Genomic DNA, 19093 nt, shown 5'->3' on the forward strand with positions numbered 1-19093 from the left:
CTAGAGTCACACAGCTAGTGAATGTCTGAGGCCAGATTAAACTCATTAGAAAGAATCTTCCTTACACTAAGCTGGAACTCCAAGCGCTCTATCCACAGCATCACTTAGCTTCCCCTAAAAGCAAGACACCCTATTGGTATTTATAATCCATAACCAGAATAAAGAAAACTATTGACCTCTGCAGAAAGCACAATAAAGAAATGAGGTTGCAAAACATAGATAAATGAGAACTCTTGGTTTACCCTGAAAAAGGGTTGTGTGTTATAATAGAGCAATTACATATACTGTTATTATTAATCTATAGATATCATATATACAGTATATGGATCTCACATCTTTAATACTTATATTTATTGTCTAATATTAAATAAACAAATGAGAGAATTCATAACATCCTTGAGAAATAAAACTCACAGAAACTTAGAAATAGGAAGAAGTTCAAAGATGACAGGAATTGCTTTTATAATATCTTGATAGCATAGCTTTCAGATTTTAGCATCTTATATTTGGCTACATAATTAAGTTCTAACCAAAAATTGTAATAGTTCAGTATCATTATGATGACTATAATGCGCTATTTGAAATATGAAAATCCAGGATTTGTGCATGGCCTGAGGGGATAATATTTCAAAGATTTAAGGAAGTTAATATTTGCCTATAGTGGAAATAAAATTACAGAGATATTTTTCAATGAAAATGCAAAATGATAATTATGCTATAGAAAACGTAGTTACAAGAAACCAACATGCTATCCCTTAACTACATTATAAAATCTGTCAAATATGAATACATCAAATATAAAATCTATCAAGTCATTCTTTCTGGAAAGGAATACACAGCTAGAACAAAAATTAATGAACAAAAACATAAGACAGAACATAAAATTTATACACATAAAATTATTTTTTTTTAAAGCAATTGGGGTTAAGTAACTTGCTCAAGGTTACATGGCCAGGTGTTTCTGGGTGGGTGCTAAGTGTCTGAGCCAAGATTCGATCCCCCAAATCATCCCGACACTGGGGCCAATGCTCTTACTTGCTTTGCTACTTGGCCGCCCTGAAATAATTTTTCATTATAATAAGTTATGTCACATTTATTGCTAAAGCAATGTTTTATCATTTGGTTGACAAGTGACACAGCAAAGTCCGAAACTAGAAGCAATTTCTTTTTAAAAAAATCATAGAATTTTGAAAGAGTCATTGAAGTATTAAAAAAAAAGAGATGGAAAAAAAGGTAGTTAAAAAATATGTAAATAGGGGCGGCCAGGTAGCACAGCGAGTAAGAGCACCGGCTCCAGGGTTGAGAAGACCTGGAGGTTGAATCCTGGGCTCAGACACTTAGGACCCACCCAGAAACACCTGGCCGTGTAACCTTGAGCAAGTTACTTAACCCCAATTGCTTAGGGGCGGCCAGGTGGCTCAGCAAGTAAGAGCACTGGTTCCAGTGTCAGGATGACCTGGATCAAATCCGGGCTCAGATACTCAGCACCACACCCAGAAATAACTGGCCGTGTAACCTTGAGCAAGTTACTTAACCCCGATTGCTTTAAAAAATATATATATGTAAATGACAGGAATAATATTTCACAGTGAATCCATGGATTTATTTCATTATCACCCTCTGGGGAAAAAAAAGAAAGGAAAAGACAGCCAGGTTCCAGAACTGTTATAATAATACCTTGTACTCATATAGTACTTAAGAACTTTAAAAGATCCAACAGGGAATCCCAGCAACACTGGGAAGTTGCTTCTGAAGTTCAAAATAACAATCTGAGTAGTTTTCTGGATGCCGAGGTTGTTTATATTATATTTCTAAGAGATGTGTTTTTACACACATCACTTCAGGGACCTTCCCCCAAGTACTCTAAGCAGTATTATGCCTCATTCTTTTATTCTCCATTTGAAAAATAATGCTTTAGAAGTCAAACATTGTTATACTGTGAAGTAACATTAGGAATCATTTACTCCAAGTCTTTCATTTTGTAGATAAGAAAACTGAGTTGCAAAGAGGTTAAGTTGCTCTTAAAAGCCAAATAAGCTAATCAATAGTAGAATGGAGACTAAAATGTAGATCTCTTGACTCCTAGAGCTAAATGCTATTTACAAGCCCACACTATCTTCCTTTGCTCCCCAAAGATCTATGACTATCTCATCTCCAAAAAAATGGGGGAAGAAGCAAGGAATGAAAAAAGTGAGCGAAAGAAGGGTTGAAAGAGAGAATAATTAAGAAGGATTATATGTAAATACTTCTTGCATATTATTAAAAACATGCTTATTGAACCACACATATGCCAGTATGTAGAAAGAATTAATTTTCCCCTAAAGAAAATGTTAGTAGATCCCCAAATGAGTTTCTTTAGTCTTACAATTCCTCCCTAATACGTTTTTCAAAATAAAATTTGGAACTATTTTAATGACTTCTCTCTCAGCAAAATTTCCAACAGTACGGGCTTCTTATTCATATTAAAATGTTTAAAATCTCTGAAGTCTAAATAACAGTAGAACAATGCAAACAAACCCAGAAGGACCAAAAACTTTTACTAGCATTGCAAAAAAAGGAATGACAGCCATCAAAATCAGACTCCACACACAGAATTAACACCACTGCAACAATATTTAACTATAGTTCTGTGTTACATAAGGAAAAGAGAAAATACTAAGTTTATTTGTGGATTAATGCACAGGAGTACATATTACAGCCTAGAAATTTGATATAAGAGAAGTGTGATCATATTATTTAAATATTTCCTTCCCTCTTCGGCACGGTCTTCCTCTTCCTTCTATGGAAAGAGGAAAAAATTCCTTTACAAGTTCAGGAATTTCACTCTGCATTCTACTCTTCATGATCCTATTTGGGGTTTTCTTGGCAAAGATACTGGAGTGATTTGCTATCTCCTTCTTTAGCTCATTTTACAGACGACATTGAAGCAAACAGGGTTAAGTGTCTTTCCCAGGGTCACAGAGCTAAAATCATCTGAAGCAGGATTTATTTGAACTCAGGTCTTCCTGACTCTAGGCCAGGGACACTATCCACTGAATCACTTTGCTGCTTTGTACAATGGGATCAATTTTTCACAGAAGAATAAGAAAACTGGAGAAACTTTATCTTAAGGGTTGATAGGGAAGTATACCACACCTGCTTTCAATTATTATTCCCTAAACAAAGCTATTTTTTTCCAGGTAATTTTAACATGAGAAATAAATAATATTTTGTTTTTAAATTTCTTGGAAAAATCTCACTTTTACAGATTAAAGTCAAAATGCTTTCCTGATTATCTTTTAAAACCTCTCAAAATGATTAGGTCAAGAGCAGTAGAAAAGCTAAGTTATTTTCCCATAATATCTATTAATATCAATTCTTGAATTATGACCATGTTTCTGTAGGAAAATGAAGAATGTAGAATGAATTTTCTGTAGGAAAATTTTACAGAAATATTCTCTCTAAAGTGGATACTAGTGTTGAAAATTGTAAATCTAAACCCCCCAAACTTGTGGCAACAGGCCCTCTAATAGCCAAAGGGTACATACTAGCTATATAACTGAGAACTGTTTAAGCTGGTCATGTTGCCATGACTCCATTCACAGTATCACTAATAATTTTCTTTGAACAAAGGATATTAGGAAGTTTTTATATTTAGACCTATGTTTTTGTATGATTTTTTTGCTTTTCCTCACTTAGCCAGCCCATCTCTCTCCTTCTCCAATTACACAACTCACTAGCTACAATGAATTAGTAAATGTATCATTATAAAACATTTTTATTTCTTCTAGCAGCTTCAATATTATTTGAGAGTGTAACTATACATTTTTTTAAAACTTCGAAAGTTATTGAATAATGACCATGATGGTGGATTTAATCATAATTCTATACATAAGTAATGTCATCAAATAGACAGAAACACTGATAAAAATTTATATCTAAAAATGTTGGTCAGGGACTTGCAGCCAAGATGACTGCATGAATGGAGGCAGACAACTTAGCTCCCACATACCTCCCCAGCAAAAACCTGAAAATCACTACAGATAGAACAATGACCAAGAAATCCAATGAGAAATTATAGTAATTTCTTCCACCAAAGAACTGCACAAAAAGTCAACCAGAATCTCATGGTAAGAGGCAAGGGGACTAATTAGAAAACTAATGCCAGTGTACTCAAACAAGCTGATAACCTTCCAGCAAGATCAGAGACATCTGTAGCCTTCAAAGACCTGGTGAAAGAGAAGGACCCTAGACAGAAAGAGCCAGTGAGGCTAAAACCCATATTAGGGACCTTGGAAGACTAAGATACCAAGCTCCCTAGCACTTTGTCCTAAAATGTCAGAGGACCCTGAAGATCCATTGCTCTTAGCGATCAGGGGAAAGGAGGAAGCACATGGGAAGTGGAGGTCGGCACATCAAAACCATATAAGCTGAAGAAAACCAATCAGGATTGATCACCCCACCCAAAAGCACAGCAGGTGGCTGGACCTGGCACAAAGCCTCAGTTCAGGAACAGAGGTTAGAAAGAGTGATTCTGTAACATATGCAAGCAACAACTCAAAGGGAAAAAATGGTTTTTCTACAAGAACCTACAAAAAAGGAAGCATGAGATATAAAAGCTCAAGAATTGGAAAGAGAATAATTTAAAACAGAAAATGGTAAATATTACCTAAGTAACAGACTCCTTAAAAACTAGAAAAGACCAAACAGTAATTAATGAGTTCATGAGATAGCAAGAAATACTAGAACAGGGGTGGCTAGGTGGTGCAGTGAGTAGAGCACCAGCCCTGGAGTCAGGAGGACCTGGCTTCAGATCTGACCTCAGACACTTCACATGCACGTGCACACACACACACACACACACACACACACACACACACACACACTCAAAACTAGCCACGTGACCTTGGGCAAGTCACTTAAATCCAATTGCCCTACCCTCCCACCTCCAAAAAAGCAAAAAAAAAAGAAAAGAAAAGAAATACTAGAACAAAATCAAGAGACTGAAAAAAAAATATATAAAATATCAAAAAGAAACAACCTGGACATCCAGGGGAGATTAATTTCAGAATCACTGGCCTCCCTGAAAACTATGATTAAAAAAAAACACACAACAACAAAACTTGGATGCTATATTTCAAGAATTCATAAAATGAAACTGCCCATATCGATTAAAACAGAGGGCAAAGTGAAACTAGAAAGAATCTATTGTTTACTTCCTGAAACAATACCTAAAAGTAAAAGTCTCAAAAATGTCATACTTAAAATCCTGAACTTACACACACACACACACACACACACACACACGCACACACACACACACACAGAAATACATTAAACTCAAACCTCGCTGGTCCTTAAGAAGGTATTAAAGAGGGAGAAAAAGACAATCAAATATAATCTAAGAAGATACCTATAAATTGAGGAATAGTTGAAGGAACTGTGGCATATGAAATGTGATATAATTTTATCATGCCATAAGAATTAACAAAAGAGATGACTTTAGAGAATCCTGGACAGTATGAATAGATATGTACTAAAGTGTGCAGACCCTTTACAGTTAGAAAACTGTAAAAAAAAAAAAAACAACTTTTAAAGGTTTAAGAATTCTGATCAAAACAATGACCTATAATGAAAGATGTCACCTCTTGACAAAAGAGGTGAAGGATTCAAGGTACAAAAAGAGACATACATTTTTTGGACGTAGCTACTATTTACATTTGACTATGCTTATTTGTTACTAGGGCTTTTCCCCCCTCTCTTTTCAACTAGGGGGAAGAGAGCAATATTGATGCCACTCCCCCCAAAAAAGGGTCACTGAAGTATTTTTAAAACGCACACAGTGGAAGAGAAGGAAATTCAGAAAGAAGTAAAGACAAGGATGTTTTTTAAACATGGAGAATTTATTGTATTTTTTTCAAAGTGGCAGGAAATGGAGACTCATGTTTTATATCATCCTCTCTTTGTGTTCTACTGTATATATGAAAATGCTGAATTTTTCTGCGTGTTTTATGTTCAGAAGTTTTTTAAGTGCTAGTCATATTTAGGCAGCTAAGTTATTCATAAAATACACATTAACTACAGTCCAAGTTAGTTTCACAACAAAGTTCAGAGAGTCAAAACAGCTTTCACCCCAAGATTAAGTGGGAAGAAAGAGAATATGGTGTTTTGTTTTTCTAACCAAATTACCACATTAATAATTTTAAGAAATAAGAAACCAAAAGCAGATTTGGTAGTCAAACTTAGAGTTAAAAGGAATGTTAGTTTTTCTTTCAGGTTCTCATTTGACAGATGAAGACCCTGCAGCTCAGAGGTGAAGTGACCCACACTAGGGCACTCAAATTAGTGACAAAGACAGTATCAGAACTCAGTTTTTCTGACCTCCTGTTTTAGGGCTCTTTCTACTATATGAAACACACTACCAGATCTACAGATCTGAAATTTGTCATTTTCAATTATATAAGTTGAAGACTATCACAAGTTTGAAATAGAACTACAACTTAGTGCAGTAGAAAATTAATTATATAATAAACTGACCTAAGGAAAGACTCTAATTTTTTTATTATTGTTTAATTACTATTAGACTGCACTTGGTATTTTCTGTTGACCTGTTTATTCGCTGACAACCTGCACAGGAGTTGCCCAACTGACCAAATTTAAAATGTTATATAACATGCCTTAAATTTCATTTATAAAACACCTTGAAACATTAGGGTAAAAACATTTTCTGAATGGGTACAATTATTGGATTACAAGGAAAGTTAGTACATTTGCAAATTATAGGGATTTATTATTAAGGAAAAAAGCCTCATTTCAACTTCTCTAAAAAATATCCTTATAATGAAAAAATTATTCCTTTATCATCCTCTGAAGTTAGTGTATCACTTTACATGACTGCACTAAGGACTACATGGTGACAGAATTTCTAGCAAAATGTTCTAGACATTTCTGAAGTTGTTTGTCCTTCATCCTCAAAGAGAACCAATGACATCAGAAAGGTAATGTCATGACTTGCAAGTGAACTGGATTCAAGTGAGGCTAGGCTGTGCAAAATCACCAACCTCACTTTCTCCTCCAGAACCATCTGGGCCCAGTGGGAAGGTATAGATTAGGAAAAATGGAGATGGCCCTGGATGCAGTTCTTTCCCAGGTCTCAGTTTGTCTGAGGCAATAACTATTAGGGAAACATTTCAGAAATAGAGGATTTCTGGAAGCTTAGTACAGTAGAATAATACAATGATGAACATGTGTCAAAGTTGCTAATAAAAGTAAGGTTACTAAATCAAAGTAGGTTGTGGCATATTACCAATGATGGCTAGCTTATAAGAAATGATATAAAAGATATAATCAAGAGGTGAATCAGTCAGGAAATAAAAGCAAGGGAGAATAGATGGACAGACCAAGTATATTAGTATCCACGAAATATTAAGAGATTCATGAAGAAGGTCTCTAGCACATTAGGCAGAGTTTCTATGGAGAATTTATGGAACAATACAGTCAAGAATTACAAAGGATGAGAAAATGAGAAAGCATAGATAAGTTGAAATCTACATTGATTAAATCATTAATCAACTGAAATTTATTGAACCTATGAATGTTAGCTAGTTTGCAAAGGTAATTTCTTTTTCACATGCTGGGAATTTCAACCACTGTATATCTTTTAAAAACTTTTTACTTTAAATGTGAGAGAAATGATTACTTCCTTCTTATATTAAATAATCAACTGTTAATATTGGGGAGATCCAGGATTTTTTACCTTCCTATTTCCTCATTTAGAAATCAGTCCCTTGTAGGTTATTCAGCCAACATCTGAAGGACACTGCTGATAATGAGATTAAATTTAACATTCTTCTCAGTCTTGTTGAGACCTCAAGCAACTGGGGAAGCCCACTGTGCTCTATGCAGGTTTAGGTGGGGGGCAGATCCTTTGTCTAGCCTGCAGAAGCAGGAGGTAGTCTGGGAGTAAGAGTGATATAATCAAAGGCTTAACCCCCCCCCCCAGTCCTTCATTAGAATAGGTCCACCTCTCATTATAATATTCATTCTTTCATTAATTGTTAACAAATTAGAGTTGATTATGGGCTGTCAGGAACAACCACTCTTCTAAGGGCATATAAGCATCAACAGGCTGCTATGATCCATCTTTGGTTTATGAGAGAGCCAAATGATCATCTTTTTATTAATTATTTGCTAGCCATAATTGAAAAAATTATTAATTACCTAGAAATTACATCTCTCAAATTTTTCATTCGCTGCAAATGATAAAAGCAATTACATTTCATTTCATAGGATCATGGATCTGGAGGGGACCTTACAGATCAACAGGTCCATTCATATCATTTCAAGAGATGAGGCAACTGAGACCTAGAAAGGTTAAAGTGACTAAGCCAAATTCACAGATAGATAAGAAGCAGAATTGGGATTTCAAACCAAACCAAGTAGTGTTCTTTCCGCTGCTCAACACTACTGTCAATATTATAAACCCTAGACATAAGCAGAATATACTAGAAGCATGCTCTCATTTGAAGAAAAGATGTGGGAAAAATTACAAATTCTTAAAAATAGGACCAGAATAAGGAGTGGGAGAGATAATTATTCAAATTATTAAATTTTTTTTTACTTTAAGAAAAAATCCCTTAAATATTGAATTCACTTAGTATACTTTAGTCATTATTTGATAAATGAAAGCCAACCTGATCCACAGTTTTTCAAGAATCTATTATACAAAGTGAAACAACCTGTAATCTAAATTCTGAAGTTCCTTGTCTTAATATAAATAGGCTGCATAAATACAAATAGGAAAATATGTGTAAATGGAATAGTGTTTTAGTTCAAGGCCAATTTTTTTCTTTGCTCTCTAAAGTCTTTCAGAGCTCACAAATCCAAAGGAGCACGCAGCTCCACGTAATCCAATTGCTGCAAACTAACCTGATGAAAAGGGTCGTCTCTATATTCCTTTTTCATAAATGGATTAACTTGAGGATTTTCCACGTCTGTCTCACTGGTACAAGATGAACGGCATTCTGCACAATGTAACAAGTCTTCCCATAATACATCTTCTGTTTCTGATTCTGGCCTTGTACTCTCAGAATCTTGTCTGGAACTTGAACAGCGAGAGCTGCAACTAGTACCCGATTTAGGGGCATCCTGAAAGCAAGATATTCTTTGACATTAATGCAGTTTATATAGTCTAGCTGAAAGGTCTTCTAGAAACCATTCAATTAAGTTGATGCCAACTTTTTTACTATTTTAAAAATTCATCCAAGGAAAGAATAATATAGCTAAACATTATTAAAAGTGATCACCTCTTTTTTCCCCTATATTTATTACATACTTACATATTATTTGGTAGAGATACAAAAAGCACACCCACCCCAAAGTTTACATGACTTCACAGCTTCATCCTAATAACTGCCATACACTTTTCAATATTTAACACAAGTATTATTATACCTTCTTTCTACCACCTAGCTTTATATGAACTTCACAATTAGCCTTGGCATGAACTAGGTATAAACTTTTATCTCTGTACATTTAGCATCAAACTCAGTGGGTTATACAATTCATATTAAACATAACATATTCTTTGTTCTATAGTTTTATTTTTGTATTTATTAGCAACAAAAAGTAGGAACCACTAAATAAACTACAATCTAGTAACCAATAGATCTCAGTATTTTTAATTTATACTTTTCAAATGAAAATCCTACATATTTTTTAAAATTACAGTAAAAAGCTTCAATCAGGAAAACAACTTAAAATATGAAGATGATACTAAGAAATACTTTGGAAAAATAAAAGTCTCAGATACCAACTCTGTTTTTGAATCTAGTAAGGTAAACCATATTCATATCTAACACAAATTCTGTCTCAATTTTCTCTTAAACAACTATTAATAACAATCTTGAATTATCTATGAAGTTTGCATTATAAAATGAGAAAAATTTGCCTAGGAAAGACCAAGTAAGGATATGGCCTAGGAGATAGGTTTAACATTATTAATATACCAGTATCCTTAGTCATAAAACTTCCAATATCATGTTTTTCCCCTCCTTTCTTTAAATCTCTATAACCACTTAATAATCAAATTCAAATGAATTTTTCTTCACTATGTTTCCTACATTCATATCTTGCTTTCTCTTCCTCACTGTCACAACCCTCATTTAGGCCTTCATTCACAGTAAGGTATAAGGATACCTTAACTACTGTAAAAACCTTTACTCCTTCTTGAATCAAAAGTCAATCCTATATACTGTCACTAATTTTTTTTTTTTTTGCTTTTTGGAGGGCAGTTGGGGTTAAGTGACTTGCCCAAGGTCACACGGCTAGTTTTTCTGTGTGTGTGTGTGTGTGTGTGTGTTAAGTGTCTGAGGCTGGACTTGAACCCAGGTCCTCCTGACTCCAGGGCTGGTGCTCTATTCACTGCACCGTCTAGCTGCCCTACTGTCACCAATTTAATTGTGTAATTCCACTGCTTCAAAGATTTCAATGAATAGCTCTCAACCATCTATCCTGGAAGATAATGTTTAAATTCCTTAGACTAACATTTAAGGCCATCCTTGAGTCTTGGTCATCCTTCAGTAAAGGTCAACCTACCTCTCTGCCTCATTTCTCCTTATCCCTGAATTTTCTGGTACACCAAACCTGAGGCAATGGACTATGGCAGGAAATAGAATGGTTCAAGAATCAAGACTACCTATGTTTAAATTCTACCTACTACATGTACTACTTAAGTGACCTGGGCAAATCAATATCTTTGGGGCCCTTAGTTTTCTTATCTGTAAAATAAAGGAATTGGACAAGCTGGCCTCTGAGGCCACTTTCAGCTCTCCATCTAGTATGATCTTAATCACTATCCTATGAGCCTCTCTTGCACCTTTTTATAATGGGAATGTAAATTTGAAGATCTTCCCTGCCCCTAGGCTAAAGTGCACCTGGAGCCTGGGGTGGGATGCTTGTTTTTCAGTAGACACTTCTTGATTGTCCAGTGAGTCAATAAGGTTGTTACATTCTCTGAGCCAGGAGAAGGCTATATAAGCCCTGATGTGTAGCTTTAGTTTTGGGGTTCACTTTGAGAAGTGTTCTGTGATTTGATATGGATTCTGGGAAGCTGTTGTCCAGAGCCCCCCGGCTTTGAAAAACCCAGATGTTGAAACCCAGATGTTGATTTGGTATGGATGTAATGGCTGGACAGTTTGGAAACTGTCTACTTGATCTGTTTCTTCTTGATAATTCTGCCTGTATGCTTTGAAGTTCGGGGTGCTGACCTTTTTCCCCCCGAACAAGGTAAACGATACATGTTTGACTGATTAAAGTAAGCTTGTTAACCCAGTCTGAGTTGCTTTCCTTTATCAAAGCAGATCCAAGAACCTGTATTGGCAGCCACCCTGGGGATGCTGGGGTGCTTGCTGCTACACTTTTCTATCTTTAAAACTTGATTCATGCCTTAGTTGACCTTTTTCCTCTTTACCTATCTGAATCTTCAAGTCTCAGAACAAGTCTCACATTCTCTAAGAAGTTTTTCAGTCTAAGAAGCAGTGCCCTCGTTCTTCTTCCTTAATGACCTCTCTTACCCATTTGTAAATTAATATTACATGACTTAATGAAATATCTTATGTTTTGAATTATTTAACTCTTACATCATTAACTCTTGATGTATGCATTATCTCCTCAAACAGATGACAGGTTAATTGGGGATAAAGAATTAATCTTATTCATTACTTTTTCCTGAAATGCTTTTGTATGCACTGCATTTTACATGTTTAGAAAATACTTGAGTGATAGAGTCTTTAGAATCTCTATCAGTCTGCTACAAAAGAAAAATAATACATACCAATCTGTCTCAGAAAAGTAAAGGTGGACAGAATAAAGAACAGAAAGAAATAAAAGCAGAATAAAGTGAACACTACCAGGAAAACAATTTATAGTGTAACACACTAAAAAATGGACAACTTTGGAAGACTTGAGAACTCTGTTCAAGGCAATGACTATGATTCCATAGGACTGAATGATAAAGAATGCTTCTCATTCTCCTGACATAAGGGTGATGAACTAAATATACAAAATAAGATACATTTTGGACACAGCCAAAGTAGGGATTTGTTTTGACTATGAATATTGGTTATAACACTCCCTCACTATCCTGCAGTAAGGAGGAAGGTGGAGTGTGGGGAAAGAATCACTAGTCAATTTATTTTTTTTTTTACAGAAAGAGACTGAAAGTCAGAAACTCTAGAGACTAAGCTGTTTTGTGCTTTAAAAAGTAATGTTATACAGTGTGTCTCAAAAGTCTTAGTGCAACTTACAATTTAGATTTGCACTAAGACTTTTGGGGCACCCTGTGTTAATATTTCAGACTCAAAATTTCTGAAATAGGTAATATTATAAAAGACAAAAAGCAGCATATTCACTTAAAATTTAAAACATTTTAAGTAGCTTGGATTTTATAACAACCTCTATTGGGTAGCAAGGCAAATGCCTTAGTTATTTTGTGGTCTGGAATTTCACATGCTTGAGAATTTTCACTTCTACAAACTTCAAAGTTTTATCATTTTAGAAAAAGAACCAAGCAAATAGATTTAACAACTCTAGAAGTATCAAACATGTTGTTATTGTTGCTTCTGGCTTTTTTGTTCCAGACCTGCGAGAACCTTCCACCAATATAGATCATTCAAGTGCAACCTGAAGTCTTAAAAAGTTGCCAGGAACAGACAACTGACTTGCTCACGCTCACACAACTGGTTTGTCAGAGACAAGACTTGAAACAAGTAAGTTTTTTCTAAAGCCTGTCCCTATTTTTATGCTGCTTCTCCTTTTCATAACATGGTCAAATACATAAATTTACCTAAAATTAATGGTGCACATAGACTAAAAAAAATTAAAGAAAACTTGACAATTTCAGAAAATGCTTTCACATAAATTGATACTTATAATAATCTTATGAAGTAGGCAGAGCAGATATTAAGCCCATTATACAGAAAAGGAAACAGGAAAGTGAAAAGGATTAAGTGAATTGCCCGAGGTCATACAGCTAGTAAACTATAAACTTTAGGATGGACCTAACTCAGATTTTAATCCTGCACGTCTTTCTACAATACCATGTTACCTTTTGAACATAAAAGAATCCCTTTAAAGGACTATAAAGATACTTTCACCAAAGCACAATAATAATAGCTTACATTTATATAGTGCTTTTATGTTATTAATGTATCATAATGTATATTATCTCATTTGATCCTTCACAAAGCTATGTCAGCCAATAAACATTTATTAAGCATCTACTATGTTCCAAGCACAGTGCTAAATTATGTAAATGACAGAAGCAAGACTTAAACCACAATGATTTGATTCCAAGCCCAAGGCTCTTTCTATTACACTATGAAACATCTTACAAATGGAATTAATGAATGTGCTTTTGTACAAACATGATGCCTAACAATGGTTCCCTGAAGTGGAAAAAAAAACAATTCCACCTATACAATCTTTAACTCATACATGGCAGAAATATTGAAATTCAAATCCAGATCCTTGTGTAGGCTTGGCTGTTAAAACCCAAATGAAACTAAACTGGAAAATTCTGAATTAAAAGAGAACAAAGATTATTGGCTTAATTCCGACAAAAGATGTAGATACTGGACAAATCATTCAAAAATAAACCTAAAATTAGCTAGAAGAACCTAAAGGTATTAAGTAAGAACCAATATACCTCTTATAAAAAAAAAGGAAATCAGGGCAGACCAGTTTTAAAAATAACAGAAAAATTGGCCATTCATGGGAAAGAGTATATATATAGTAAATATATGCACATACATACTCAATGTTATAGTATATAACATTGGGATATAACTGACTGGAATATTGTATCCAAAGCTGATGGTGGTGTAGCTCAACAACAAGCTGGTGTGAATTACTAAAGGGCATCCCACAGAAGACAAACCTAGTAACAAGATTATTTAATAGTTTCATTGATGATGGAGATGATTGCCAATGCAATTTATAGATAATACCAAATTAGCTGGATTTGTTTATACTGAGAAAAAAATAAAATTCAAAATAACCTGGATAATATAAGTTCAGCAAAATATTAAAATGAATAACAGCAAAGAACCAAAATCACCTGACTAAAAAGGAAGTGATAAAAGACTGATTAAGGAAATTGCAGAGTAAAACAAAACAAAAAAACAAAGAATCACGAATTGTAATAGACAACAAGACGAATCAGTAAACCAGAGGCACTAATACAAATCAGATGACTGTGAGATAAATGGTATTACTAAAATGATCGTACTGAAACTTAATCTTTTCTCTATAATCAGCAATAGGTGGTGTGTCCCTTAATTCATGATGTTTTACTATTTCAGCCCTTCTGAGTTTCTTCAAGTCCTTTTTAGAGATTTTCCTTGAAGTTTAGTTATGCTGCCACCAGGTGATGGTAGAAAACCACAGCAAGGCCTGATCCACAATGCAAGTGTTTTCCATGAGATTCCCTGACTCAAGCTTATTTAAATTAAAAATTTTTTCTATATAAACATATATTCCTGGTTAAAAAAGGAAAAAGTAAAAATTTTAGTAAGTATTTCATATGATTATTCTGAATGAAAAAAGTTATTTAAGATAACTTTTAAAAACAAATCCAACTGCATATTCCAATGTTCTTTATATAATGAAGTGCCTACATGAATTCCTTTTGCCTCTAGTTCTCCCTTCTCTTTCCACTATTCCTTGAGTCTTAATTCCTTTCCTAGCAACTCTCTCCCACCCCCTCTATTGGTTAACCTCCATTGCCACTTATTGCCTCAGGCTACATTTCAAGGTAGGCTGGTTAAGAGCAGAGGCTTGATGACTGGACCTAGTGGGGAAAAGGGGAAGACAAAGAGGCAACAGCTTAGGCTGCTTCTCTCTCCTTCCAACCCCAGATACCGGACATAAAAGAATTTGTGTTCCTTTGATATTTTGACAATTGTGTTTCAGTATAATTGGTGTCCTTTGTAACCCTTTTTTATTTTTTGAGGAGACTAGAGGTTACATTATACTGCCAAAGGGCTCAACAATGCAAAAAAAGTTAAGAATGCTTGTTCTAGTGTACAATTTTCTTGGATGCATGCTGAGCTTAGTTTAGGAGAGGCTTCTTTTTTGGTAGTAGTTTCCAGGTCAGTTCTGCATTTCCCTACCACTGTTCTCTCAAATATGTTCTCTAGAATTTTGTTAACTTTCTGGTTCCTATGGCTATAAAGGCTCCTCAAATAAAGTAAGATACATGCCATCTGAAGCAACTTCTGAGAATATCAAAACCTTAGGTTTCAATCCTCCCCAACCGCAGGAGGTTTTTCTTACATTACCACTCTTTTCTTCCCTCTGAGCAGATAATCCATCCTACCCGATGTTTTATTTTATTAGAATTAGAAGATAGCAGAGAGCCAGAAGGGACCCTGGAAATTAGCCAAGATAAGTTTCTTACTTTATAGTTGAGAAAATGAGGGCCAGGGAGGTTTATCTTGTACAATACCAATACCTGTTGCTTAATTACCAGCCCTACTTAGTTGCAGAAAAGACTTAGGTTGCAAGCTTAAAATTTTTATGGAGACAAAATTAACATAGTAATTTCCCATTTATTTAGTGATCACATTCTAGAAGCACTGGAAAATTTTAAAAAGCATCAAATATATAAAAAATAGCTGCAGCAAAATCTAAACACTATACTTTTCCTTAATGGGGGCATGGAATAATGCTAAGGGCCCTATAACATTGGGTTATAGAAGATAATATATTAGATATGGTGAGGAGAAAGGTTCCTAGAGGCAGACATATTGATAACAGTAAGTCTGAGAGTAGACAAGAAGGGAAAAGTATAAAAATACAGCTATCTAGGTCAATTTAATGTAGAGGAAAACAGTCCTATTGACCTTAAGAACACTGGAGAAAATTACTATTGTGTTATACTGTTAAATGATAAGTGATAATCACAAAGATGAAAGAACCATCAAGAAAAGGTGATATTTTTTCAGTATAGTATGTTTCCTATATGGCAAGGAATTTATTTCCATTAAAAGGATTCCAATATTTTAAAAGTTTGTGTACTGTTATTGTCTTCATTATGTGGAGTTGAGAATTCCCAAAGACTACAATTAGCAGCAAGTTCTGGAACATCCAAAATGAGGGAGGCGTTTTGAGTATGACCCATAAAAAACTGTACGTCTGTTGTTACTGATAACCATCAAATTCAGAAATATTTATTAGGGTTTGTGCACAGTGACAAATTTCTTTTGGCCATTCAACTCATAAAGATAGGCTAGTCTACTCTATGACATGTAAAAGGGTTATAATCCATATCAGCAGAGAAAGTAGCCACAGCCAATGAAATGATGGATTCTTGATGCATATTTTGTACTGAAGAGAAGGTCCAGATATCTAGAAAATTCACTCATATGGATTATCTTATTCTCCACAATCCTAGATAATTTCAAGTGTTACTACACTTAGAAAAGAATGGAAACAGAATATAAAATTGAACAAGATTCTAACTAGCTTCTGTAAGGTAAGTTTCAAGTTTGAGTTTCTGAATCTGATATGTAAAAACTGGAGAAAACTAAAAGAGAAAATGATTAGCTGACTAATAATAAAACTGCAATTACTAGAGAGAAAATGTGAAGTAATGGTAAATTGTAAAGTAAGGCAAATTTCAAAATGCGAGTGAGTTTGATAAAATAAACTTTTCAATGATAAATATTAAGTGCTGAAAAAAAGCTAACAAGAGTACCTCTATTTAACTCTTTCCACATAAAGATATTTAAAAACTAGAATATTCATATACTATTCCAGGAATTCCACATTTTCTCATATATAGTTCAAAATATGCTGCTATTTCATTAATACCTAATCATTATATAAGCCAGGACTGGCACTACTATAAAAATCCAGATCTTTGTGACCTTAACACATTTTAACAATATAAGCATTATCCACCAGATACACTGTTGCAGAGAAATCTTCTGGTTAAATTGAATTTATCTAGAAACACCAACTATCAAATGATGTAATACTTTAAATACATCAATGGATGTGATCTTATTGAGGACACTGGGTATAATAATGCAGAAAATAGAATATCCACACCACATCATTCTATGCAACTCTTGTTAATGTTGCCCCATAAATATTCCACAGTAGGTCTACTCAATTTGCTGGAAGTCTTCATCTAGGACTCTTAATGTGATTCAAGTACCAAATAACATGGGCAATGCCCCTAACTCATGTCAGTTGGTGAGTACACTTCATTTTCTAGTCATAATCTCCTTGATGACACTTTTTGTGGAAATGTGATACTCTAAAAATTATGCTGTTCTATGATTTGCAACCATATGGCATCACAGAAAAATATACTAGTGTGAAAAAGATGGGTTTCTACTTCAAAGAGAAATGTAGGGTCTTTGCAAATGTTAAACAGTTTCCTAAATGCTTAATGTTTTTGTCCTATTTGATTCCTGGTCTAGATCACTGTTCATCTGCATATCTTTCCAAGATATATTATTGATGGATAATCTTTATGGGCTTTTCATCCAACTACATATGAATATGAAAAAAGATATTCTTCATAAACTTGATTTTTTCCTACTGCTAATTATTAGGCAAAATACTTTTGAGTGGATGTGAATAACATTTGGAAGGCTCTGAAATGTTCTGGAGTTTGATAAAAATTAACATAACATCATCTGAAAACTAAAGCATCCCTTCTATTTAGATAACACTTGGTGTCATCCATGACAAAAGCAAACCATTCATGACAATGGCAAACAACTGTTGTGAAAGTATGTTTCCCTAATATATGCCTTATAATCATAAGATCAAACAAAATTAGCTCTGTGGTATGTCTATCAAAGAAATCCTGTAAGAGGGGAACACATACATATTAAAATATCGTACAGAATAAATCCCAAAGTCCTTCAAGGAACCCAACTGGAATGAAATGTAAAATCACAGCAGTAATAAAAATAAAAGATTATACTTTGATGTCCCTGAATTTCAATATCTATTCATCTTGCCAATGATGTATTTTTCTTTTGATTCTTAAGAGGCTTCTTATTTTAAATAATCATCTTGTCCTATATAAATCCTAATTAAATTATGTAATGAGAATAACCAAATGAATGAATTTCATATCAAGTCATTCTCACAAATTAGTTAAAAAGTACAACTCTGGACTCTTTTCCCATACTTGAGACTTTAGTTTAAAGGCTAACAATAAAAGAGGGGGGAAAAAACCTGAGATTTCACATGCTTTAAGTTTTGCAAAGCACCTTAGAAACATGATTTTGGTTTTCTGCATCTGTCACTGAGTAAAAACTAATGTTGTTTTTATATGCCCAATATTTATTACTCATGTTATTTTTGCTTAAAATTTTACCATCTAGACTGTAAAAATGACTGTCAATTTTCATTTTTGAATTTCCAATCCCTACCACACAAAAAGTACTAAATAAATATGTAACTGAATATCTGCTATAAGCCCCAATTCTTAGATACCATTTTTGTTCTTTTGAAGTTAACATAATGTATACAATAATCCATTTTTCTATAACTTATCATGTATTGCATTTTAAATGCTACATTTGCACTTTAGAACTTAGGGTAACTTGGAAAAAAAAAACACCTATTATGGAGGGTCTCTGAAATCCATAAGGCTTACTTGTCTATCCACCCTCTATACTTGTCTATCCACCCTTATCTGAAATCTCCTATATCTACAACTTAATTAGCTTAGAAACTTCTGGAAAATGAGAGCTTCGGTGGCCAATCTTTAGTGTCTCTATGCCCATGACATCAGAGAAGGGTAACCAACCAAATGCACCTGAGCAAAAAATTCACCCTTTTCCTATAAAGCTCATGGACGTTGCCAGCTTCGCTGACTGCCCTTTAGAGAATTCTACACAGGTTCTATGTAGAATCAGTAGGAATGACAAGATCCTGATGTAATTTGCATGTGTTTAGTCCATGACACAAAGTCTGAAAAGCTGGAAATCAAACTAATTATGTGAAAAAAAGAAGAATAAAAAGAAAAGAAAAGCGAACACAAATATCCAAAGAGATTGCTGTTGGTATATTTGCATTTGACATAGAT

At 34.3% G+C, this 19093-nt stretch overlaps 1 protein-coding gene across 4 annotated transcripts in view; it reads right to left on the bottom strand.

Annotated features, from left to right (window-relative positions):
* Positions 1–19093, bottom strand: part of LOC138176034 (protein PHTF2) — a 183952-nt gene that overhangs the window by 27606 nt on the left and 137253 nt on the right. For 3 of the 4 annotated variants that reach the window (XM_069106769.1, XM_069106766.1, XM_069106768.1), the window contains one exon: positions 8908–9126. The exons of the other annotated variant lie outside the window; for it this stretch is intronic. In XM_069106769.1, the coding sequence (XP_068962870.1) occupies positions 8908–9126 (219 nt within the window). The remainder of the gene's footprint in view (positions 1–8907; positions 9127–19093) is intronic. 4 annotated transcript variants of the gene reach the window in all.

This window comes from Petaurus breviceps, unplaced genomic scaffold, assembly GCF_028583685.1.
Source record: "Petaurus breviceps papuanus isolate PSGF00001 unplaced genomic scaffold, PetGlider_PUasm1.0 80, whole genome shotgun sequence".
NCBI lineage: Eukaryota > Metazoa > Chordata > Mammalia > Diprotodontia > Petauridae > Petaurus > Petaurus breviceps.